This window comes from Chiloscyllium plagiosum, unplaced genomic scaffold (assembly GCF_037043375.1).
Source record: "Chiloscyllium plagiosum isolate Xiang-an unplaced genomic scaffold, Cpla_swu_hap1 HiC_scaffold_48, whole genome shotgun sequence".
Classification (NCBI taxonomy): domain Eukaryota; kingdom Metazoa; phylum Chordata; class Chondrichthyes; order Orectolobiformes; family Hemiscylliidae; genus Chiloscyllium; species Chiloscyllium plagiosum.
The window spans coordinates 54,863,482-54,890,765 of NW_028270186.1; the positions used below are offsets into that span (position 1 = coordinate 54,863,482).

General features: G+C 62.8%; 1 protein-coding gene across 1 annotated transcript in view; it reads right to left on the reverse strand.

Annotated features, from left to right (window-relative positions):
• The window catches only part of hirip3 (HIRA interacting protein 3), a 74,681-nt gene that overhangs the window by 4,370 nt on the left and 43,027 nt on the right, over positions 1-27,284 (reverse strand). The window contains exons 3-6 of the mRNA XM_087984364.1: positions 13,059-13,221; positions 9,188-9,714; positions 7,835-8,012; positions 6,755-6,853 (exon numbers count right to left, since the gene is read on the reverse strand). Of these exons, the coding sequence (XP_087840490.1) occupies positions 6,755-6,853; positions 7,835-8,012; positions 9,188-9,714; positions 13,059-13,221 (967 nt within the window). The remainder of the gene's footprint in view (positions 1-6,754; positions 6,854-7,834; positions 8,013-9,187; positions 9,715-13,058; positions 13,222-27,284) is intronic.

A 27,284-nucleotide genomic window follows, 5' to 3' on the forward strand; every position in this document is an offset into this window, starting at 1 on the left:
CAGAGACACACACACTCACACACCGAGACACACACACACTCACACCCAGAGACACACACTCAGATACACACTCACACACCCAGATACACGCACACACTCAGATACACACACTCACACACCCAGATACACACACTCAGATACACACACTCACACACCAAGTTACATATACACACACACACCGAGATACACACTCACACACCCAGAGACACACTCAGACACACTCTCACACCCAGAGATACACACACACACACACTCAGATACACACACACACTCACACCCAGACACACACACATCTAGATACATACACACACCCACACACCGAGATACACACTCTCACACCCAGAGACACACACACTTTCACACCCAGATACACACACTCACACCCAGAGACACACACTCAGATACACACTCACACACCCAGATACACACACAGACTCAGATACACACACCCAGATACACACTCACACACCCAGATACATATACACACTCACACACCGAGATACACACTCACACACCCAGAGACACACACAGACACACTCTCACACCCAGAGATACACACACACACACCCAGATACACACACACACTCACACCCAGATACATACACACACCCACACACCGAGATACACACTCTCACACCCAGAGACACACACACTCCCACACCCAAATACACACACTCACACCCAGATACACACACACCCAGATACACACTCACACACCCAGATACACACAGACACACTCTCACACTCTGATACACACACACTCTGATACACGCACACACTCACACACCCAGATACACACTCACACACCCAGATACACACAGACACACTCTCACACTCTGATACACACACACTCTGATACACACACACACACACACCCAGAGACACACACACACTCAGATACACACACACTCACACACCCAGATATACACATACACACACAATCAGATACACACACACACACTCAGATACACACTCACACTCAGATACACACACACATTCTCACAGATACACACTCACACCCAGAGACACACACACACCCAGATACATACACACACCCACACACCGAGACACACACACTCTCACACCCAGAGACACACACATTCACACACCCAGATACACACACACATACACCCAGATACACACACACACTCAGATACACACACAGATACACACATAAACCCACCCAGATATACACACACACACACAGATATACACATACACTCACACACCCAGATACACACACACACACACACACACAGATATACACATACACTCACACACCCAGATACACACACACACACACACACTCCGATACACACACACACACACACAGATACACACACACACACTCACAATCACCCAGAGAAACACACACACACAGGTACACACACACACCCAGAGAAACACACACACAGGTACACACACACACCCAGATACACACACACACACCCAGATACACACACACACTCACACACCCAGGTACACACACTCACACAGACACACTCACACACCCAGATACATAGATGTACTCACACACCCAGATATACACACACACTCACACACACCCAGATACACACACAGACACCCACCCACACAGATACACACACACAGACACATACACACCCAGATACACACTCACACACAGACACATTCACACACCCAGATACACACTCACAAACCCAGAGACACACACACAGACACACTCACACGCCCAGATACACAGACGCACTCACACACCCAGATACACACACTCACATACCCAGAGACACACACACACCCAGATACACACTCACACACCCGGATACATACACACACACACTGAGATACACACACACTCAGAGACACACACACAGAGATATACACACTCACACACCCAGAGACGCAGACACACACCCCCAGAGACATACACACACTCACACACCGCCAGATACACACTCACACACCCGGATACATACACACACACTGAGACACACACACACACTCAGAGACACACACACACACTCAGAGACACACACACACACGCACCCCCAGAGACATACACACATTCACACACCCAGAGACACACACACACTCAGAGACACACACACAGACACACTCTCACACCCAGATACACACACACTCAGATACACACACACTCAAACACAGATACACACTCACACCCAGAGACACACACACAGATACACACTCACACTCAGATACACACACACTCAAACACAGATACACACTCACACCCAGAGACACACACACAGATACACACACACTCACACACAGATACACACACACACACTCAGAGACACACACACAGATACACACACTCACACACCCAGAGACACACACACACTCAGATACACACACACTCACACACCCAGATATACACATACACACACACACAGATACACACTCACACTCAGATACACACTCACACTCAGATACACACACACTCAAACACAGATACACACACACCCAGAGACACACACACAGATACACACACACTCACACACAGATACACACAAACACTCAGAGACACACACAGATACACACACTCACACACCCAGATACACAAACACACTCACCCAGATACACACACACACACTCAGATACACACACTCACACACCCAGATACACACACCCAGATACACACACTCACACACCCAGATACACACACACTCACACACAGATACACACTCACACCCAGAGGCACACACACAGATACACACTCACACCCAGATACACACACACTCAGATACACACTCACACCCAGAGACACACACACTGATACACACACACTCAGATACACACACACTCAAACACAGATACACACTCACACCCAGAGACACACACACAGATACACACACTCACACACCCAGATACACACACACACTCAGATACACACACTCACACACCCAGATACACACACCCAGATACACACACTCACACACCCAGATACACACACACTCACACACAGATACACACGCACACACACAGATACACACTCACACCCAGAGACACACACACTCACAAACCGAGACACACACACACACACCCAGAGACACACACACACACTCAGATACACACAGCCAGAAACACACACACACAGATACACACACTCACACACCCAGATACACACACACAGATACACACACTCACACACCCAGATACATATACACACTCACACACCGAGATACACACTCACACACCCAGAGATACACACACACACTCACACCCAGAGACACACAAACACATCTAGATACATACACACACCCACACACCGAGATACACACTCTCACACCCAGAGACACACTCTCACACCTAGATACACACACTCACACCCAGATACACACACCGAGACACACACACACCCAGATACACACACACACACTCAGATACACACACACACACACATACACACATATTCACACACCCCGATACACACACACAGACACTCAGATACACACACACACTCAGACACACTCTCACACACACAGATACACACACACCCAGATATACACACACACACACCCAGATACACACACACACACCCAGATATATACACACACACACCCCCAGAGACACAGACACACAGACACACACACACCCAGATACATACACACACACACCCAGACACACACACACCCCGATACACACACACACACACACCCAGATACACACTCACACACCCAGATACACACTCACACACCCAGATACACACACACTCTGATACACACACTCTCACACCCAGAGACACACACACACTCAGATACACACACACTCACACACCCAGATATACACATTCACACACACTCAGATACACACACACACTCAGATACACACTCACACTCAGATACACTCACACACTCTCACAGATACACACTCACACCCAGAGACACACACACACCCAGATACATACACACACCGAGACACACACACTCTCACACCCAGAGACACACACATTCACACACCCAGATACACACACACATACACCCAGATACACACACACACTCAGATACACACACAGATACACACATAAACCCACCCAGATATACACACACACACACAGATATACACATACACTCACAAACCCAGATACACACACACACTCACACACCGATATACACACACACACACACAGATACACACATTCACACTCACCCAGAGAAACACACACCCAGGTACACACACACACAGCCAGATACACACACTCACACAGACACACTCACACACCCAGATACATAGACGTACTCACACACCCAGATATACACACACACTCACACACGCAGATACACACACTCACACAGACACACTCACACACCCAGATACACACACAGACACACACACACCCAGATACAAACACAGACACACACCTACACAGATACACACACACCCAGATACACACACACACCCACACACCCAGATACACACACCCACACACCCAGATACACACTCACAAACCCAGAGACACACACACTCAGATACACACACACACTCACACACCCAGATACACACACACTAACTCTCACACACACACACACACCCAGAGACACACACACATTCACCACACCCAGATACACACACACTCACACACCCAGAGACACACACACACCCTCACACACCTAGAGACACACACGCCCACACATCCGGATACATACATACACACACATATACATCCAGATACACACACACAGATACATCTAGATACACACACACATCCAGATACTTATATATATACACACACACACATACACACATCCAGATACATACATACACACACACATACATCCAGATACACACACACATCCAGATACATACACACACCCACACACTGAGGTACACACTCTCACACCCAGAGACACACACACACTCACACCCAGATACACACACCGAGACACACTCACACACCCAGATACACACACACACTCAGATACACAACACACACTCACACACCCCGATACACACACACACATACACCCAGATACACACAGGCACTCAGATACACACACACACTCAGACATATTCTCACACACACAGATACACACACACACACACACACCCAGATACACACACACACCCCCAGAGACACACACACAGAGACATCCACACACTCACACACCCAGCTACATACATATACACACACCCAGACACACACCCACCCACACACCCCGATACACACACACACCCAGATACACACTCACACACCCAGATACACACAGACACACTCTCACACTCTGATACACACACACTCTCACACCCAGATACACACTCACACACCCAGATACACACAGACACACTCTCACACTCAGAGACACACACACTCTGATACACACACACTCTCACACCCAGAGACACACACACACTCAGATACACACACACTCACACACCCAGATATACACATACACACACACACACACTCAGATACACACACACACTCAGATACACACACACTCTCACAGATACACACTCACACCCAGAGACACACACTCACACCCAGATACATACACACACCGAGACACACACACTCTCACACCCAGAGACACACACATTCACACACCCAGATACACACACACCCCCAGATACACACACCGAGACACACTCACACACCCAGAAACACTCACACACACAGATACACCCAGATACACACACACACTCAGATACACACACAAACCCACCCAGATATACACACACACACCCAGATATACACACACACTCACACACCCAGATACACACACACACTCACACACCCAGATACACACACACACACTCACACAGATACATACACACACACACTCACCCAGAGAAACACACACCCAGATACCCACACACACTCACACAGCCAGATACACACACTCACACAGACACACTCACACACCCAGATACATAGACATACTCACACACCCATATATACTCACACACGCAGATACACACACACACTCACACAGACACACTCACACACCCAGATACACTCACACACACCCACACAGATACACACCCACAGACACATACACACCCAGATACACACTCACACACCCAGATACACACGCACAAACCCAGAAACACACACAGACACACACACACACACCCAGATACACACACTCACATACCCAGAGACACACACACACTCAGATACACACACACACACCCAGGTACACATACACTAACTCTCACACACACACACCAAGAGACACACACGCACACACTCAGAGACACACACACATTCACCACACCCAGATACACACACACTCACACACCCAGAGACACACCCACACCCTCACACACCTCGAGACACACACACACACCTAGAGACACACACATCTGGATACATACATACACACACACATACATCCAGATACACACACACAGATACATCCAGATACACACACACATCCAGATACATACACACACACACATCCAGATACACACACACACATCCAGATACATACACACACACATATCCAGATACACACACACACATCCAGATACATACCCACACACATATCCAGACACATACACACAGAGACACACACACTCACAGACAGACACACACAGACACAGACTCACACACAGACACCTACCCACACACACACACACACACCCCCACACACTCAGTCAGGGTCACTGCTTTTGGATTAGATTACTTACAGTGTGGAAACAAGCCCTGTTCCCAGTGAGCATACAGCCTAACCCTGGATGGGGACACACACTCAGAGACTGACAGGGGTTTGAGGGCTGGAGATGGGGTGGGGTGGAGGAGAAGACTTACCCTCGCTGTGGATAATATTCGCGACGTCCAGGGAGGCCAGTTCAGCTTCTTCATCCCGTTTAAAACGCAAAGCTTTACACTTCTCCAGGGAGGGATTCCCTACGGACAACAGCAGGGACGGAGTGTGAGGGAGGGAGAAAGGGAGGGGGGGGAGAGAGAGAGAGAGAGAGAGAGAGAGAGAGAGAGAGAGAGGGGTGGAAAGAGAGATGAGGGATGGAGGGAGGGAGAGAGTCAGGAAATGTGAGGGGGCATGGGAGAGAGAGAGAGAGAGGGGAGAGGGTAAGTGAGGAAGTAAGGGGGGGGAGAGAGAGGGACGGAGGGGAGGAAAGAGAGAAAGAGAGAGAGAGGGGGAGACAAAGAGAGATGGGGGTAAGTGAGGAGGTAAGGGAGGGGGAGGGGGAGGGAGAGAGAGAGAGAGAGAGACGGGAAATGTGAGGGGGTGAGGGGAATTGAGGAGGTAAGGGAGGGGGACGGGGGGAACAGAAAGAGAGAGAGAGAGGGTACGTGAAGGGGTAAGGTGGTAGAGAGGGAGAGAGAGTGAGGAGTATGTGAGGGGGGGACGGAGAAAGTGAGAGAGTGAGGGGGCAAGAGAGAGAGTATGTGTGTGAGAGAGGGAGAGATGGGAAATGTGATGGTGTGAGGGAGATAGAGACAGGGAGATTGACAGACAGGAGCGGGTGAGAGAGACAGAACGAGGGAGAGAAAGGGGAGGAGAAACAGCATTCTGACATGAGTTGTGTTTCTGATTTCCTGGAGCAGACAGACCCCCCTCTCTCCACTCAGGGAGCACAGACACCCACCTACAACCCCCTCCCTCAGAAGCCTATCTCACCCCCTCCAACACAGCCTCCCTCCCTCTGGGACCCCAGTCTCTCCCTCCTTTCCTCAGGGACCCCAGTTCCTGCCTCCCTCCCTCCCTGACCCTAGTCTCTCTCCCTCCCTCCCTCAGGGATCCCAATCTCTCCCTTCCACCTTCCGACCGGGAGCCCCATCCCGCTCCTGCTCTGTGTCTGTCCCAAGCTGCGGTGGGGGTGTTGCGAACGGGAGGGGGGGGGGTTGGAGTCGGTCCTCCTTCAGTACCTTTGATGCCCAGCTCCTCGAGCTCGCTGCGGAGCACTCTGATCCTGGATTTATCGGTGCGGCAGTCTGCAAACAGCTTCTTGTAATTGCGGCGTACCCCACAAGCCACAATGTACCGTTTCAGACGTTTCAGGGTGGGGTGTTCATCTTGCCTCCTCTCCTTCGGCTGCGCCTTCCTCTGCAACACACACACACGGGAACGTTACCTCTGTATCTGACCCCGTGCTGTCCCTGTCCCCGGGGGGAGTGTGTGTGTGTGACAGAGGGTCCCTCTGTATCTGACCCCGTGCTGTCCCTGTCCCCGGGGGGAGTGTGTGTGTGTGACAGAGGGTCCCTCTGTATCTGACCCCGTGCTGTCCCTGTCCCCGGGGGGGAGTGTGTGTGTGACAGAGGGTCCCTCTGTATCTGACCCCGTGCTGTCCCTGTCCCCGGGGGGAGTGTGTGTGTGTGTGACAGAGGGTCCCTCTGTATCTGACCCCGTGCTGTCCCTGTCCCCGGGGGGAGTGTGTGTGTGTGACAGAGGGTCCCTCTGTATCTGACCCCGTGCTGTCCCTGTCCCTGGGGGGAGTGTGTGTGTGTGACAGACAGAGGGTCCCTCTGTATCTGACCCCGTGCTGTCCCTGTCCCCGGGGGGAGTGTGTGTGTGACAGAGGGTCCCTCTGTATCTGACCCCGTGCTGTCCCTGACCCCGGGGGGAGTGTGTGTGTGTGACAGAGGGTCCCTCTGTATCTGACCCCGTGCTGTCCCTGTCCCCGGGGGGAGTGTGTGTGTGACAGAGGGTCCCTCTGTATCTGACCCCGTGCTGTCCCTGTCCCCGGGGGGAGTGTGTGTGTGTGACAGAGGGTCCCTCTGTATCTGACCCCGTGCTGTCCCTGTCCCCGGGGGGAGTGTGTGTGTGTGACAGAGGGTCCCTCTGTATCTGACCCCGTGCTGTCCCTGTCCCCAGGGGGGAGTGTGTGTGTGTGACAGAGGGTCCCTCTGTATCTGACCCCGTGCTGTCCCTGTCCCCGGGGGGAGTGTGTGACAGACAGAGGGTCCCTCTGTATCTGACCCCGTGCTGTCCCTGACCCCGGGGGGAGTGTGTGTGTGACAGAGGGTCCCTCTGTATCTGACCCCGTGCTGTCCCTGTCCCCGGGGGGAGTGTGTGTGTGTGACAGAGGGTCCCTCTGTATCTGACCCCGTGCTGTCCCTGTCCCCGGGGGGAGTGTGTGTGTGACAGACAGAGGATCCCTCTGTATCTGACCCCGTGCTGTCCCTGTCCCCGGGGGGAGTGTGTGTGTGTGACAGAGGGTCCCTCTGTATCTGACCCCGTGCTGTCCCTGACCCTGTGCAGTCGGAGGTTACGTCACTGACCGTGGTGTTGTTTCTGCTCTGTCCTTTTCCCGTCTGACGCTGACCCTTGGCTCCGTCTGTGTCACCATCTACCTCGCTCTCGCTGCTGGAGTCGGTGCTGCTTCCCCTCTCTACCTCATCCCCGCGGTCCCTCACCGAGCTGGACTTCTGGCTCCGGCTGCTCTCGTCCGAGGAGCTGGACTCTGCGTCTCTCTGACCCCGGTCGCCGCTCCCTGCTCCCCTCCCGGGGTCCGACAGAGGGTCCTCGCTGCTGCTGGGCTCTTCCCCCTCGCTGCCTCCGGATCTCCGAGAGACGCCCCGGTCGCTGTCCCCCGACCCGCTCCTCTCCCGCCTCTGCGGCTGGGAGCTGTGTCCCGTACTGTCCGACTCTCTGGCCTCCTCCTCCTCCTCCAGACGGCGAGCTGCGCTCTGGTCCTGGGCGGGCGGGGGCTGCTGGTGGTCACCCTCCCCCTCCTCCTCGCTGCCAGTGGAGCCCGGCGACGCGCTCGCTCTCCGAGCCCGGACCCCGCGCTTCCCTTCCCCGTTGTCTGTAACACGGAGAGGTCGGGGAACAAAGGGAGAGTCAGTGAGGACCACAACCGCCCCCTCCCTATCTCTGTAACCCCCCTATCTCTGTAACCCCCCCACACCCCCTCCCTGTCTCTGTAACCCCCCTACACCCCCTCCCTGTCTCTGTAACCCCCTACACCCCCTCCCTGTCTCTGTAACCCCCTACACCCCCTCCCTGTCTCTGTAACCCCCCCACACCCCCTCCCTGTCTCTGTAACCCCCTACACCCCCTCCCTGTCTCTGTAACCCCCTACACCCCCTCCCTATCTCTGTAACCCCCTACACCCCCTCCCTGTCTCTGTAACTCCCCTACACCCCCTCCCTGTCTCTGTAACCCCCTACACCCCCTCCCTGTCTCTGTAACCCCCTACACCCCCTCCCTGTCTCTGTAACCCCCCTACACCCCCTCCCTATCTCTGTAACCCCCTACACCCCCTCCCTGTCTCTGTAACTCCCCTAGACCCCCTCCCTGTCTCTGTAACCCCCTACACCCCCTCCCTGTCTCTGTAACCCCCTACACCCCCTCCCTATCTCTGTAACCCCCTACACCCCCTCCCTGTCTCTGTAACTCCCCTACACCCCCTCCCTGTCTCTGTAACCCCCTACACCCCCTCCCTGTCTCTGTAACCCCCTACACCCCCTCCCTATCTCTGTAACCCCCTACACCCCCTCCCTGTCTCTGTAACCCCCCTACACCCCCTCCCTATCTCTGTAACCCCCTACACCCCCTCCCTGTCTCTGTAACCCCCCTACACCCCCTCCCTGTCTCTGTAACCCCCCCTACACCCCCTCCCTGTCTCTGTAACCCCCTACACCCCCTCCCTATCTCTGTAACCCCCTACACCCCCTCCCTGTCTCTGTAACCCCCTACACCCCCTCCCTATCTCTGTAACCCCCCTATCTCTGTAACCCCCCCACACCCCCTCCCTGTCTCTGTAACCCCCCTACACCCCCTCCCTGTCTCTGTAACCCCCCCTACACCCCCTCCCTGTCTCTGTAACCCCCTACACCCCCTCCCTATCTCTGTAACCCCCTACACCCCCTCCCTGTCTCTGTAACCCCCCCTACACCCCCTCCCTGTCTCTGTAACCCCCTACACCCCCTCCCTATCTCTGTAACCCCCTACACCCCCTCCCTGTCTCTGTAACCCCCCTACACCCCCTCCCTATCTCTGTAACCCCCCACACCCCCTCCCTGTCTCTGTAACCCCCTACACCCCCTCCCTATCTCTGTAACCCCCTACACCCCCTCCCTATCTCTGTAACCCCCCTATCTCTGTAACCCCCCCACACCCCCTCCCTATCTCTGTAACCCCCCTACACCCCCTCCCTGTCTCTGTAACCCCCCCTACACCCCCTCCCTGTCTCTGTAACCCCCCACACCCCCTCCCTATCTCTGTAACCCCCCTACACCCCCTCCCTGTCTCTGTAACCCCCCTACACCCCCTCCCTATCTCTGTAACCCCCCACACCCCCTCCCTGTCTCTGTAACCCCCTACACCCCCTCCCTATCTCTGTAACCCCCCTATCTCTGTAACCCCCCCACACCCCCTCCCTGTCTCTGTAACCCCCCTACACCCCCTCCCTGTCTCTGTAACCCCCCCTACACCCCCTCCCTGTCTCTGTAACCCCCTACACCCCCTCCCTATCTCTGTAACCCCCCTACACCCCCTCCCTGTCTCTGTAACCCCCCTACACCCCCTCCCTATCTCTGTAACCCCCCACACCCCCTCCCTGTCTCTGTAACCCCCTACACCCCCTCCCTATCTCTGTAACCCCCCTATCTCTGTAACCCCCCCACACCCCCTCCCTGTCTCTGTAACCCCCCTACACCCCCTCCCTGTCTCTGTAACCCCCCCTACACCCCCTCCCTGTCTCTGTAACCCCCTACACCCCCTCCCTATCTCTGTAACCCCCCCTACACCCCCTCCCTATATCTGTAACCCCCTCTACACCCCCCTCCCTATCTCTGTAACCCCCTACACCCCCTCCCTATCTCTGTTACCCACCTACATCCCCTCTCTATCTCTGTAACCCCCTACACCTCCTCCCTATCTCTGTAACCCCCTACACCCCCTCCCTATCTCTGTAACCCCCCCTACACCCCCTCCCTATATCTGTAACCCCCTCTACACCCCCCTCCCTATCTCTGTAACCCCCCCTACACCCCCTCCCTATCTCTGTAACCCCCTACACCCCCTCCCTATCTCTGTTACCCCCCTACATCCCCTCTCTATCTCTGTAACCCCCTACACCCCCTCCCTATCTCTGTTACCCCTACACACCCTCCCTATCTCTGTAACCGCCTACACCCCCTCCCTATCTCTGTTACCCCCTACACCCCCTCCCTATCTCTGTAACCCCCTACATCCCCTCTCTATCTCTGTAACCCCCTACATCCCCTCTCTATCTCTGTAACCCCCTACACCCCCTCCCTATCTCTGTAACCCCCCTACACCCCCTCTCTATCTCTGTAACCCCCTACACCCCCTCCCTATCTCTGTTACCCCTACACACCCTCCCTATCTCTGTAACCGCCTACACCCCCTCCCTATCTCTGTTACCCCCTACACCCCCTCTCTATCTCTGTAACCCCCTACATCCCCTCTCTATCTCTGTAACCCCCTACATCCCCTCCCTATCTCTGTAACCCCCTACACCCTCCCTATCTCTGTAACCCCCATACCCCCTCCCTATCCCTGTAACCCCCTACACCCCGTCTCTATCTCTGTAACCTCCTACATCCCCTCCCTGTCTCTGTAGAGGGACATGGACAGTGAGCGAGAGAGAAAGAGACGGCGAGAGGAGAGAGAGAGAGAGGGAGAGAGGGAAGGAGAGACAGAGTAAGTGTGTGAGAGAGAGGGAGATGGAGAGAGTGTGACAGAGAGAGTGAGGGGGAGAAAGTGAGTTAGTGCATATGAGAGAGAGGGAGAGACACAGAGGGTGTGAGAGAGAGCAAAAGCGAGAGTGAGTGAGAGAGAAAGAGAGAGCGCATGCGAGGGAAAGACAGTGACATTGTGAGACACAGTATCTGTGAGAGAGAGAGAAACAGAAAGTGAGAGAGGGTAAGAGAGAGAGAGGGAGTGAGTGAAAGAGAGAAAGACAGGGAGGGAGAGACAGGGAGTGAGAGCCAGTGAGTGAGAGAGGGTGAGAGAGAGAGGAGGAGTGAGTGAAAGAGAGAAAGACAGGGAGGGAGAGACAGGGAGTGAGAGCCAGTGAGTGAGAGAGATTCAGGGAGTGAGAGGCAGTGAGTGAGAGAGGATGAGAGAGAGAGAGAGGGAGAGAGAGAGAGAGAGAGGTGTTAATAGCGACAGGTGCCTTACCGGAGCTGGGAGAATGGGTTCGTGATTTCTTGGTTAGCTGTGTGCGACCGTTCACTTTGCCATCTCCGCCATTGGAATCCCGCGCTCGTTTCCTGCATTTCTCCTTCCTCAACAACTCCGCCTTCACACTCAGAGGCACATCATCATCACTGGACTCATCATCCTGAGACAAAGACACACACAGGGAACTGAAGACTCAACACAACTGGAGACCACCAACATCAGTGGGAAATGGAGTCCCGCACTGTGGGAGGGTCAGTGCTGAGGGAGCCCCGCACTGTGGGAGGGTCAGCGCTGAGGGAGCCCCGCACTGTGGGAGGGTCAGTGCTGAGGGAGCCCCGCACTGTGGGAGGGTCAGCGCTGAGGGAGCCCCGCACTGTGGGAGGGTCAGTGCTGAGGGAGCCCCGCACTGTTGGAGGGTCAGTGCTGAGGGAGCCCCGCACTGTGGGAGGGTCAGTGCCGAGGGAGCCCCGCACTGTGGGAGGGTCAGTGCTGAGGGAGCCCCGCACTGTGGGAGGGTCAGCGCTGAGGGAGCCCCGCACTGTGGGAGGGTCAGTGCTGAGGGAGCCCCGCACTGTGGGAGGGTCAGTGCTGAGGGAGCCCCGCACTGTGGGAGGGTCAGTGCTGAGGGAGCCCCGCACTGTGGGAGGGTCAGTGCTGAGGGAGCCCCGCACTGTGGGAGGGTCAGTGCTGAGGGAGCCCCGCACTGTGAGAGGGTCAGTGCTGAGGGAGCCCCGCACTGTGGGAGGGTCAGCGCTGAGGGAGCCCCGCACTGTGGGAGGGTCAGTGCTGAGGGAGCCCCGCACTGTGGGAGGGTCAGCGCTGAGGGAGCCCCGCACTGTGTGAGGGTCAGTGCTGAGGGAGCCCCGCACTGTGGGAGGGTCAGCGCTGAGGGAGCCCCGCACTGTGGGAGGGTCAGCGCTGAGGGAGCCCCGCACTGTGGGAGGGTCAGTGCTGAGGGAGCCCCGCACTGTGGGAGGGTCAGCGCTGAGGGAGCCCCGCACTGTGGGAGGGTCAGTGCTGAGGGAGCCCCGCACTGTGGGAGGGTCAGTGCTGAGGGAGCCCCGCACTGTGGGAGGGTCAATGCCGAGGGAGCCCCGCACTGTGGGAGGGTCAGTGCTGAGGGAGCCCTGCACTGTGGGAGGGTCAGTGCTGAGGGAGCCCCGCACTGTGGGAGGGTCAGTGCCGAGGGAGCCCCGCACTGTGGGAGGGTCAGTGCCGAGGGAGCCCCGCACTGTGGGAGGGTCAGTGCCGAGGGAGCCCCGCACTGTGGGAGGGTCAGTGCCGAGGGAGCCCCGCACTGTGGGAGGGTCAGTGCCGAGGGAGCGCCGCACTGTGGGAGGGTCAGTGCTGAGGGAGCCCCGCACTGTGGGAGGGTCAGTGCTGAGGGAGCCCCACACTGTGGGAGGGTCAGTGCTGAGGGAGCCCCGCACTGTGGGAGGGTCAGTGCTGAGGGAGCCCCACACTGTGGGAGGGTCAGCGCTGAGGGAGCCCCGCACTGTGGGAGGGTCAGTGCTGAGGGAGGGAGCCTCGCACTGTGGGAGGGTCAGCGCTGAGGGAGCCCCGCACTGTGGGAGGGTCAGTGCTGAGGGAGCCCCGCACTGTGGGAGGGTCAGTGCTGAGGGAGCCCCGCACTGTGGGAGGGTCAGTGCGGAGGGAGCCCCGCACTGTGGGTGGGTCAGTGCTGAGGGAGCCCCGCACTGTGGGAGGGTCAGTGCTGAGGGAGCCCCACACTGTGGGAGGGTCAGTGCTGAGGGAGCCCCGCACTGTGGGAGGGTCAGTGCTGAGGGAGCCCCACACTGTGGGAGGGTCAGTGCTGAGGGAGCCCCGCACTGTGGGAGGGTCAGTGCTGAGGGAGCCCCGCACTGTGGGAGGGTCAGTGCGGAGGGAGCCCCGCACTGTGGGTGGGTCAGTGCTGAGGGAGCCCCGCACTGTGGGAGGGTCAGTGCTGAGGGAGCCCCGCACTGTGGGAGGGTCAGTGCTGAGGGAGCCCCGCACTGTGGGAGGGTCAGCGCTGAGGGAGCCCCGCACTGTGGGAGGGTCAGTGCTGAGGGAGCCCCGCACTGTGGGAGGGTCAGCGCTGAGGGAGCCCCGCACTGTGGGAGGGTCAGTGCTGAGGGAGCCCCGCACTGTGGGAGGGTCAGCGCTGAGGGAGCCCCGCACTGTGGGAGGGTCAGCACCGAGGGAGCCCCGCACTGTGGGAGGGTCAGCGCTGAGGGAGCCCCGCACTGTGGGAGGGTCAGCGCTGAGGGAGCCCCGCACTGTGGGAGGGTCAGCGCTGAGGGAGCCCCGCACTGTGGGAGGGTCAGTGCTGAGGGAGCCCCGCACTGTGGGAGGGTCAGTGCTGAGGGAGCCCCGCACTGTGGGAGGGTCAGCGCTGAGGGAGCCCCGCACTGTGGTAGGGTCAGTGCTGAGGGAGCTCCACACTGTGGGAGGGTCAGTGCTGAGGGAGCCCCGCACTGTGGGAGGGTCAGCCCCGAGGGAGCCCCGCACTGTGGGAGGGTCAGTGCCGAGGGAGCCCCGCACTGTGGGAGGGTCAGTGCTGAGGGAGCCCCGCACTGTGGGAGGGTCAGCCCCGAGGGAGCCCCGCACTGTGGGAGGGTCAGTGCTGAGGGAGCCCCGCACTGTGGGAGGGTCAGCACCGAGGGAGCCTCGCACTGTGGGAGGGTCAGCACCGAGGGAGCCCCGCACTGTGGGAGGTTCAGTGCTAAGGGAGCCCCGCACTGTGGGAGGGTCAGTGCTGAGGGAGCCCCGCACTGTGGGAGGGTCAGCCCCGAGGCAGCCCCGCACTGTGGGAGGGTCAGCCCCGAGGGAGCCCCGCACTGTGGGAGGGTCAGCGCCGAGGTAGCCCCGCACGATGGGAGGGTCAGCGCTGAGGGAGCCCCGCACTGTGGGAGGGTCAGCGCCGAGGGAGCCACGCACTGTGGGAGGGTCAGCAGCGAGGGAGCCCCGCACTGTGGGAGGGTCAGCGCCGAGGGAGCCCCGCACTGTGGGAGGGTCAGCGCTGAGGGAGCCCCGCATTGTGGGAGGGTCAGCGCTGAGGGAGCCCCGCACTGTGGGAGGGTCAGTGCTGAGGGAGACCCGCACTGTGGGAGGGTCAGCGCCGAGGGAGCCCCGCATTGTGGGAGGGTCAGCGCTGAGGGAGCCCCGCACTGTGGGAGGGTCAGCATCGAGGGAGCCCCGCATTGTGGGAGGGTCAGCGCTGAGGGAGCCCCGCACTGTGGGAGGGTCAGCGCCGAGGGAGCCCGCATTGTGGGAGGGTCAGCACCGAGGGAGCCCCGCATTGTGGGAGGGTCAGCGCTGAGGGAGCCCCGCACTGTGGGAGGGTCAGCATCGAGGGAGCCCCGCATTGTGGGAGGGTCAGCGCTGAGGGAGCCCCGCACTGTGGGAGGGTCAGCGCCGAGGGAGCCCCGCATTGTGGGAGGGTCAGCACCGAGGGAGCCCCGCACTGTGGGAGGGTCAGTGCTGAGGGAGCCCCGCACTGTCGGAGGGTCAGCGCCGAGGGAGCCCCGCATTGTGGGAGGGTCAGCGCTAAGGGAGCCCCGCACTGTGGGAGGGTCAGCATCGAGGGAGCCCCGCATTGTGGGAGGGTCAGCGCTGAGGGAGCCCCGCACTGTGGGAGGGTCAGCGCCGAGGGAGCCCCGCATTGTGGGAGGGTCAGTGCTGAGGGAGCCCCGCACTGTCGGAGGGTCAGCGCCGAGGGAGCCCCGCATTGTGGGAGGGTCAGCGCTGAGGGAGCCCCGCACTGTGGGAGGGTCAGCATCGAGGGAGCCCCGCACTGTGGGAGGGTCAGCGCTGAGGGAGCCCCGCACTGTGGGAGGGTCAGTGCCGAGGGAGCCCCGCACTGTGGGAGGGTCAGCATCGAGGGAGCCCCGCACTGTGGGAGGGTCAGCGCCGAGGGAGCCCCGCACAGTGGGAGGGTCAGCACCGAGGGAGCCCCGCACTGTGGGAGGATCAGCAGTGTGGGAGCCCCGCACTGTGGGAGGGTCAGTGCTGAGGGTGCCCCGCACTGTGGGAGGGTCAGTGCTGAGGGAGCCCCGCACTGTGGGAGGGTCAGTGCTGAGGGAGCCCCGCACTGTGGGAGGGTCAGCGCCGAGGGAGTCCCGCACTGTGGGATGGTCAGTGCTGAGGCAGCCCCGCACTGTGGGTCAGTGCTGAGAGAGCCCCGCATTGTGGGAGGGTCAGTGCTGAGGGAGCCCCACACTGTGGGAGGGTCAGTGCTGAGGGAGCCCCACACTGTGGGAGGGTCAGTGCTGAGAGAGCCCCGCACTGAGGGAGGGTCAGCCCTGAGGGAGCCCCGCACTGTGGGAGGGTCAGTGCTGAGAGAGCCCCGCACTGTGGGAGGGTCAGTGCCGAGGGAGCCCCACACTGTGGGAGGGTCAGTGCTGAGGGAGCCCCGCACTGTGGGAGGGTCAGCGCTGAGGGAGCCCCGCACTGTGGGAGGGTCAGTGCTGAGGGAGCCCCACACTGTGGGAGGGTCAGTGCTGAGGGAGCCCCGCACTGTGGGAGGGTCAGCGCTGAGGGAGCCCCGCACTGTGGGAGGGTCAGTGCTGAGGGAGCCCCGCACTGTGGGAGGGTCAGCGCTGAGGGAGCCCCGCACTGTGGGAGGGTCAGCACCGAGGGAGCCCCGCACTGTGGGAGGGTCAGCGCTGAGGGAGCCCCGCACTGTGGGAGGGTCAGCGCTGAGGGAGCCCCGCACTGTGGGAGGGTCAGTGCTGAGGGAGCCCCGCACGGTGGGAGGGTCAGTGCTGAGGGAGCCCCGCACTGTGGGAGGGTCAGTGCTGAGGGAGCCCCGCACTGTGGGAGGGTCAGTGCCGAGGGAGCCCCGCACTGTGGGAGGGTCAGTGCCGAGGGAGCCCCGCACTGTGGGAGGGTCAGCACCGAGGGAGCCCCGCACTCTGGGAGGGTCAGCAGCGAGGGAGCCCCGCACTGTGGGAGGGTCAGTGCTGTGGGAGCCCCGCACTGTGGGAGGGTCAGCGCTGAGGGAGCCCCGCACTGTGGGAGGGACAGTGCTGAGGGAGCCCCGCACTGTGGGAGGGTCAGTGCTGAGGGAGCCCCGCACTGTGGGAGGGTCAGTGCTGAGGGAGCCCCGCACTGTGGGAGGGTCAGTGCAGAGGGAGCCCCACACTGTGGGAGCGTCAGTGCTGAGGGAGCCCCGCACTGTGGGAGGGTCAGCATCGAGGGAGCCCCGCACAGTGGGAGGGTCAGCACCGAGGGAGCCCCGCACTGTGTGAGGGTCAGTGCTGAGGGAGCCCCGCACTGTGGGAGGGTCAGTGCTGAGGGAGCCCCGCACTGTGGGAGGGTCAGTGCCGAGGGAGCCCCGCACTGTGGGAGGGTCAGCGCCGAGGGAGCCCCGCACTGTGGGAGGGTCAGCACCGAGGGAGCCCCGCACTGTGGGAGGGTCAGTGCTGAGGGAGCCCCGCACTGTGGGAGGGTCAGTGCTGAGGGAGCCCCGCACTGTGGGAGGGTCAGCGCCGAGGGAGCCCCGCACTGTGGGAGGGTCAGTGCTGAGGGAGCCCCGCACTGTGGGAGGGTCAGTGATGAGGGAGCCCCGCACTGTGGGAGGGTCAGAGCCAAGGGAGCCCCGCACTGTGGGAGGGTCACCGCCGAGGGAGCCCCGCACTGTGGGAGGGTCAGTGCCGAGGGAGCCCCGCACTGTGGGAGAGTCAGTGCCGAGGGAGCCCCGCACTGTGGGAGGGTCAGTGCTGAGGGAGCCCCGCACTGTGGGAGGGTCAGTGCTGAGGGAGCCCCGCACTGTGGGAGGGTCAGTGCCGAGGGAGCCCCGCACTGTGGGAGGGTCAGCGCTGAGGGAGCCCCGCATTGTGGGAGGGTTAGCACCGAGGGAGCCCCGCACTGTGGGAGGGTCAGTGCTGAGGGAGCCCCGCAGTGTGGGAGGGTCAGCATCGAGGGAGCCCCGCGTTGTGGGAGGGTCAGTGCCGAGGGAGCCCCGCACTGTGGGAGGGTCAGCGCTGAGGGAGCCCCGCACTGTGGGAGGGTCAGTGCTGAGGGAGCCCCGCACTGTGGGAGGGTCAGTGCTGAGGGAGCCCCGCACTGTGGGAGGGTCAGCGCTGAGGTAGCCCCGCACTGTGGGAGGGTCAGTGCCGAGGGAGCCCCGCACTGTGGGAGGGTCAGTGCTGAGGGAGCCCCGCACTGTGGGAGGGTCAGCGCTGAGGGAGCCCCGCACTGTGGGAGGGTCAGCGCTGAGGGAGCCCCGCACTGTGGGAGGGTCAGTGCTGAGGGAGCCCCGCACTGTGGGAGGGTCAGCGCTGAGGGAACCCCGCACTGTGGGAGGGTCAGTGCTGAGGGAGCCCCGCACTGTGGGAGGGCCAGGGCCGAGGGAGCCCCGAACTGTGGGAGGGTCAGTGCTGAGGGAGCCCCGCACTGTGGGAGGGTCAGCACCGAGGGAGCCCCGCACTGTGGGAGGGTCAGCACCGAGGGAGCCCCGCACTGTGGGAGGGTCAGCGCCGAGGGAGCCCCGCACTGTGGGAGGGTGAGCACCGAGGGAGCCCCGCACTGTGGGAGGGTCAGCACAGAGGGAGCCCCGCACTGTGGGAGGGTCAGTGCTGAGGGAGCCCCGCACTGTGGGAGGGTCAGTGCTGAGGGAGCCCCGCACTGTGGGAGGGTCAGCCCCGAGGGAGCCCCGCACTGTGGGAGGGTCAGCGCTGAGGGAGCCCCGCACTGTGGGAGGGTCAGCGCCGAGGGAGCCCAGCACTGTGGGACGGTCAGCAGCGAGGGAGCCCCGCACTGTGGGAGGGTCAGCGCCGAGGGAGCCCCGCACTGTGGGAGGGTCAGCGCTGAGGGAGCCCCGCATTGTGGGAGGGTTAGCGCTGAGGGAGCCCCGCACTGTGGGAGGGTCAGTGCTGAGGGAGCCCCGCACTGTGGGAGGGTCAGCACCGAGGGAGCCCCGCACTGTGGGAGGGTCAGCGCTGAGGGAGCCCCGCACTGTGGGAGGGTCAGCGCTGAGGGAGCCCCGCACTGTGGGAGGGTCAGTGCTGAGGGAGCCCCGCACTGTGGGAGGGTCAGCACCGAGGGAGCCCCGCACTGTGGGAGGGTCAGTGCTGAGGGAGCCCCGCACTGTGGGAGGGTCAGCGCCGAGGGAGCCCCGCACTGTGGGAGGGTCAGCACCGAGGGAGCCCCGCACTGTGGGAGGCTCAGTGCTGAGGGAGCCCCGCACTGTGGGAGGGTCAGTGCTGAGGGAGCCCCGCACTGTGGGAGGGTCAGCCCCGAGGGAGCCCCGCACTGTGGGAGGGTCAGAGCCAAGGGAGCCCCGCACTGTGGGAGGGTCACCGCCGAGGGAGCCCCGCACTGTGGGAGGGTCAGTGCCGAGGGAGCCCCGCACTGTGGGAGAGTCAGTGCCGAGGGAGCCCCGCACTGTGGGAGGGTCAGTGCTGAGGGAGCCCCGCACTGTGGGAGGGTCAGTGCTGAGGGAGCCCCGCACTGTGGGAGGGTCAGTGCCGAGGGAGCCCCGCACTGTGGGAGGGTCAGCGCTGAGGGAGCCCCGCATTGTGGGAGGGTTAGCACCGAGGGAGCCCCGCACTGTGGGAGGGTCAGTGCTGAGGGAGCCCCGCAGTGTGGGAGGGTCAGCATCGAGGGAGCCCCGCGTTGTGGGAGGGTCAGTGCCGAGGGAGCCCCGCACTGTGGGAGGGTCAGCGCTGAGGGAGCCCCGCACTGTGGGAGGGTCAGTGCTGAGGGAGCCCCGCACTGTGGGAGGGTCAGCACCGAGGGAGCCCCGCACTGTGGGAGGGTCAGCGCTGAGGGAGCCCCGCACTGTGGGAGGGTCAGCGCTGAGGGAGCCCCGCACTGTGGGAGGGTCAGTGCTGAGGGAGCCCCGCACTGTGGGAGGGTCAGCACCGAGGGAGCCCCGCACTGTGGGAGGGTCAGTGCTGTGGGAGCCCCGCACTGTGGGAGGGTCAGCGCTGAGGGAGCCCCGCACTGTGGGAGGGACAGTGCTGAGGGAGCCCCGCACTGTGGGAGGGTCAGTGCTGAGGGAGCCCCGCACTGTGGGAGGGTCAGTGCTGAGGGAGCCCCGCACTGTGGGAGGGTCAGTGCAGAGGGAGCCCCACACTGTGGGAGGGTCAGTGCTGAGGGAGCCCCGCACTGTGGGAGGGTCAGCATCGAGGGAGCCCCGCACAGTGGGAGGGTCAGCACCGAGGGAGCCCCGCACTGTGTGAGGGTCAGTGCTGAGGGAGCCCCGCACTGTGGGAGGGTCAGTGCTGAGGGAGCCCCGCACTGTGGGAGGGTCAGTGCCGAGGGAGCCCCGCACTGTGGGAGGGTCAGCGCCGAGGGAGCCCCGCACTGTGGGAGGGTCAGCACCGAGGGAGCCCCGCACTGTGGGAGGGTCAGTGCTGAGGGAGCCCCGCACTGTGGGAGGGTCAGTGCTGAGGGAGCCCCGCACTGTGGGAGGGTCAGCGCCGAGGGAGCCCCGCACTGTGGGAGGGTCAGTGCTGAGGGAGCCCCGCACTGTGGGAGGGTCAGTGATGAGGGAGCCCCGCACTGTGGGAGGGTCAGAGCCAAGGGAGCCCCGCACTGTGGGAGGGTCACCGCCGAGGGAGCCCCGCACTGTGGGAGGGTCAGTGCCGAGGGAGCCCCGCACTGTGGGAGAGTCAGTGCCGAGGGAGCCCCGCACTGTGGGAGGGTCAGTGCTGAGGGAGCCCTGCACTGTGGGAGGGTCAGTGCCGAGGGAGCCCCGCACTGTGGGAGGGTCAGCGCTGAGGGAGCCCCGCATTGTGGGAGGGTTAGCACCGAGGGAGCCCCGCACTGTGGGAGGGTCAGTGCTGAGGGAGCCCCGCAGTGTGGGAGGGTCAGCATCGAGGGAGCCCCGCATTGTGGGAGGGTCAGTGCCGAGGGAGCCCCGCACTGTGGGAGGGTCAGCGCTGAGGGAGCCCCGCACTGTGGGAGGGTCAGTGCTGAGGGAGCCCCGCACTGTGGGAGGGTCAGTGCTGTTGGAGCCCCGCACTGTGGGAGGGTCAGCGCTGAGGTAGCCCCGCACTGTGGGAGGGTCAGTGCCGAGGGAGCCCCGCACTGTGGGAGGGTCAGTGCTGAGGGAGCCCCGCACTGTGGGAGGGTCAGCGCTGAGGGAGCCCCGCACTGTGGGAGGGTCAGCGCTGAGGGAGCCCCGCACTGTGGGAGGGTCAGTGCTGAGGGAGCCCCGCACTGTGGGAGGGTCAGCGCTGAGGGAGCCCCGCACTGTGGGAGGGTCAGTGCTGAGGGAGCCCCGCACTGTGGGAGGGCCAGGGCCGAGGGAGCCCCGAACTGTGGGAGGGTCAGTGCTGAGGGAGCCCCGCACTGTGGGAGGGTCAGCACCGAGGGAGCCCCGCACTGTGGGAGGGTCAGCCCCGAGGGAGCCCCGCACTGTGGGAGGGTCAGCGCCGAGGGAGCCCCGCACTGTGGGAGGGTCAGCACCGAGGGAGCCCCGCACTGTGGGAGGGTCAGCACCGAGGGAGCCCCGCACTGTGGGAGGGTCAGTGCTGAGGGAGCCCCGCACTGTGGGAGGGTCAGTGCTGAGGGAGCCCCGCACTGTGGGAGGGTCAGCCCCGAGGGAGCCCCGCACTGTGGGAGGGTCAGCGCTGAGGGAGCCCCGCACTGTGGGAGGGTCAGCGCCGAGGGAGCCCAGCACTGTGGGACGGTCAGCAGCGAGGGAGCCCCGCACTGTGGGAGGGTCAGCGCCGAGGGAGCCCCGCACTGTGGGAGGGTCAGCGCTGAGGGAGCCCCGCATTGTGGGAGGGTCAGCGCTGAGGGAGCCCCGCACTGTGGGAGGGTCAGTGCTGAGGGAGCCCCGCACTGTGGGAGGGTCAGTGCTGAGGGAGCCCCGCACTGTGGGAGGGTCAGTGCTGAGGGCGCCCCGCACTGTGGGAGGGTCAGCGCTGAGGGAGCCCCGCACTGTGGGAGGGTCAGTGCCGAGGGAGCCCCGCACTGTGGGAGGGTCAGTGCCGAGGGAGCCCCGCACTGTGGGAGGGTCAGCGCCGAGGGAGCCCCGCACTCTGGGAGGGTCAGCAGCGAGGGAGCCCCGCACTGTGGGAGGGTCAGTGCTGTGGGAGCCCCGCACTGTGGGAGGGTCAGCGCTGAGGGAGCCCCGCACTGTGGGAGGGACAGTGCTGAGGGAGCCCCGCACTGTGGGAGGGTCAGTGCTGAGGGAGCCCCGCACTGTGGGAGGGTCAGTGCTGAGGGAGCCCCGCACTGTGGGAGGGTCAGCGCTGAGGGAGCCCCGCACTGTGGGAGGGTCAGCGCTGAGGGAGCCCCGCACTGTGGGAGGGTCAGTGCTGAGGGAGCCCCGCACTGTGGGAGGGTCAGCACCGAGGGAGCCCCGCACTGTGGGAGGGTCAGTGCTGAGGGAGCCCCGCACTGTGGGAGGGTCAGCGCCGAGGGAGCCCCGCACTGTGGGAGGGTCAGCACCGAGGGAGCCCCGCACTGTGGGAGGCTCAGTGCTGAGGGAGCCCCGCACTGTGGGAGGGTCAGTGCTGAGGGAGCCCCGCACTGTGGGAGGGTCAGCCCCGAGGGAGCCCCGCACTGTGGGAGGGTCAGCGCCGAGGTAGCCCCGCACTATGGGAGGGTCAGCGCTGAGGGAGCCCCGCACTGTGGGAGGGTCAGCGCCGAGGGAGCCCCGCACTGTGGGAGGGTCAGCAGCGAGGGAGCCCCGCACTGTGGGAGGGTCAGTGCCAATGGAGCCCCGCACTGTGGGAGGGTCACCGCCGAGGGAGCCCCGCACTGTGGGAGGGTCAGTGCCGAGGGAGCCCCGCACTGTGGGAAGGTCAGTGCCGAGGGTGCCCCGCACTGTGGGAGGGTCACCGCCGAGGGAGCCCCGCACAGTGGGAGGGTCAGTGCCGAGGGAGCCCCGCTCTGTGGGAGGGTCAGCGCCGAGGGAGCCCCGCACTGTGGGAGGGTCAGTGCTGAGGGAGCCCCGCACTGTGGGAGGGTCAGTGCTGAGGGAGCCCCGCACTGTGGGAGGGTCAGTGCTGAGGGAGCCCCGCACTGTGGGAGGGTCAGTGCTGAGGGAGCCCCGCAATGTGGGAGGGTCAGTGCTGAGGGAGCCCCGCACTGTCGGAGGGTCAGTGCTGAGGGAGCCCCACACTGTGGGAGGGTCAGTGCTGAGGGAGCCCCGCACTGTGGGAGGGTCAGCGCTGAGGGAGCCCCGCACTGTGGGAGGGTCAGTGCTGAGGGAGCCCCGCACTGTGGGAGGGTCAGCGCTGAGGGAGCCCCGCACTGTGGGAGGGTCAGCACCGAGGGAGCCCCGCACTGTGGGAGGGTCAGCGCTGAGGGAGCCCCGCACTGTGGGAGGGTCAGCGCTGAGGGAGCCCCGCACTGTGGGAGGGTCAGTGCTGAGGGAGCCCCGCACTGTGGGAGGGTCAGTGCCGAGGGAGCCCCGCACTGTGGGAGGGTCAGTGCCGAGGGAGCCCCGCACTGTGGGAGGGTCAGCGCCGAGGGAGCCCCGCACTCTGGGAGGGTCAGCAGCGAGGGAGCCCCGCACTGTGGGAGGGTCAGTGCTGTGGGAGCCCCGCACTGTGGGAGGGTCAGCGCTGAGGGAGCCCCGCACTGTGGGAGGGACAGTGCTGAGGGAGCCCCGCACTGTGGGAGGGTCAGTGCTGAGGGAGCCCCGCACTGTGGGAGGGTCAGTGCTGAGGGAGCCCCGCACTGTGGGAGGGTCAGTGCAGAGGGAGCCCCACACTGTGGGAGGGTCAGTGCTGAGGGAGCCCCGCACTGTGGGAGGGTCAGCATCGAGGGAGCCCCGCACAGTGGGAGGGTCAGCACCGAGGGAGCCCCGCACTGTGTGAGGGTCAGTGCTGAGGGAGCCCCGCACTGTGGGAGGGTCAGTGCTGAGGGAGCCCCGCACTGTGGGAGGGTCAGTGCCGAGGGAGCCCCGCACTGTGGGAGGGTCAGCGCCGAGGGAGCCCCGCACTGTGGGAGGGTCAGCACCGAGGGAGCCCCGCACTGTGGGAGGGTCAGTGCTGAGGGAGCCCCGCACTGTGGGAGGGTCAGTGCTGAGGGAGCCCCGCACTGTGGGAGGGTCAGCGCCGAGGGAGCCCCGCACTGTGGGAGGGTCAGTGCTGAGGGAGCCCCGCACTGTGGGAGGGTCAGTGATGAGGGAGCCCCGCACTGTGGGAGGGTCAGAGCCAAGGGAGCCCCGCACTGTGGGAGGGTCACCGCCGAGGGAGCCCCGCACTGTGGGAGGGTCAGTGCCGAGGGAGCCCCGCACTGTGGGAGAGTCAGTGCCGAGGGAGCCCCGCACTGTGGGAGGGTCAGTGCTGAGGGAGCCCCACACTGTGGGAGGGTCAGTGCTGAGGGAGCCCCGCACTGTGGGAGGGTCAGCGCTGAGGGAGCCCCGCACTGTGGGAGGGTCAGTGCTGAGGGAGCCCCGCACTGTGGGAGGGTCAGTGCTGAGGGAGCCCTGCACTGTGGGAGGGTCAGTGCTGAGGGAGCCCCGCACTGTGGGAGGGTCAGTGCTGAGGGAGCCCTGCACTGTGGGAGGGTCAGTGCCGAGGGAGCCCCGCACTGTGGGAGGGTCAGCGCTGAGGGAGCCCCGCATTGTGGGAGGGTTAGCACCGAGGGAGCCCCGCACTGTGGGAGGGTCAGTGCTGAGGGAGCCCCGCAGTGTGGGAGGGTCAGCATCGAGGGAGCCCCGCATTGTGGGAGGGTCAGTGCCGAGGGAGCCCCGCACTGTGGGAGGGTCAGCGCTGAGGGAGCCCCGCACTGTGGGAGGGTCAGTGCTGAGGGAGCCCCGCACTGTGGGAGGGTCAGTGCTGTTGGAGCCCCGCACTGTGGGAGGGTCAGCGCTGAGGTAGCCCCGCACTGTGGGAGGGTCAGTGCCGAGGGAGCCCCGCACTGTGGGAGGGTCAGTGCTGAGGGAGCCCCGCACTGTGGGAGGGTCAGCGCTGAGGGAGCCCCGCACTGTGGGAGGGTCAGCGCTGAGGGAGCCCCGCACTGTGGGAGGGTCAGTGCTGAGGGAGCCCCGCACTGTGGGAGGGTCAGCGCTGAGGGAGCCCCGCACTGTGGGAGGGTCAGTGCTGAGGGAGCCCCGCGCTGTGGGAGGGCCAGGGCCGAGGGAGCCCCGAACTGTGGGAGGGTCAGTGCTGAGGGAGCCCCGCACTGTGGGAGGGTCAGCACCGAGGGAGCCCCGCACTGTGGGAGGGTCAGCCCCGAGGGAGCCCCGCACTGTGGGAGGGTCAGCGCCGAGGGAGCCCCGCACTGTGGGAGGGTCAGCACCGAGGGAGCCCCGCACTGTGGGAGGGTCAGCACCGAGGGAGCCCCGCACTGTGGGAGGGTCAGTGCTGAGGGAGCCCCGCACTGTGGGAGGGTCAGTGCTGAGGGAGCCCCGCACTGTGGGAGGGTCAGCCCCGAGGGAGCCCCGCACTGTGGGAGGGTCAGCGCTGAGGGAGCCCCGCACTGTGGGAGGGTCAGCGCCGAGGGAGCCCAGCACTGTGGGACGGTCAGCAGCGAGGGAGCCCCGCACTGTGGGAGGGTCAGCGCCGAGGGAGCCCCGCACTGTGGGAGGGTCAGCGCTGAGGGAGCCCCGCATTGTGGGAGGGTTAGCGCTGAGGGAGCCCCGCACTGTGGGAGGGTCAGTGCTGAGGGAGCCCCGCACTGTGGGAGGGTCAGTGCTGAGGGAGCCCCGCACTGTGGGAGGGTCAGTGCTGAGGGCTCCCCGCACTGTGGGAGGGTCAGCGCTGAGGGAGCCCCGCACTGTGGGAGGGTCAGTGCCGAGGGAGCCCCGCACTGTGGGAGGGTCAGTGCCGAGGGAGCCCCGCACTGTGGGAGGGTCAGCGCCGAGGGAGCCCCGCACTCTGGGAGGGTCAGCAGCGAGGGAGCCCCGCACTGTGGGAGGGTCAGTGCTGTGGGAGCCCCGCACTGTGGGAGGGTCAGCGCTGAGGGAGCCCCGCACTGTGGGAGGGACAGTGCTGAGGGAGCCCCGCACTGTGGGAGGGTCAGTGCTGAGGGAGCCCCGCACTGTGGGAGGGTCAGTGCTGAGGGAGCCCCGCACTGTGGGAGGGTCAGTGCAGAGGGAGCCCCACACTGTGGGAGGGTCAGTGCTGAGGGAGCCCCGCACTGTGGGAGGGTCAGCATCGAGGGAGCCCCGCACAGTGGGAGGGTCAGCACCGAGGGAGCCCCGCACTGTGTGAGGGTCAGTGCTGAGGGAGCCCCGCACTGTTGGAGGGTCAGTGCTGAGGGAGCCCCGCACTGTGGGAGGGTCAGTGCCGAGGGAGCCCCGCACTGTGGGAGGGTCAGCGCCGAGGG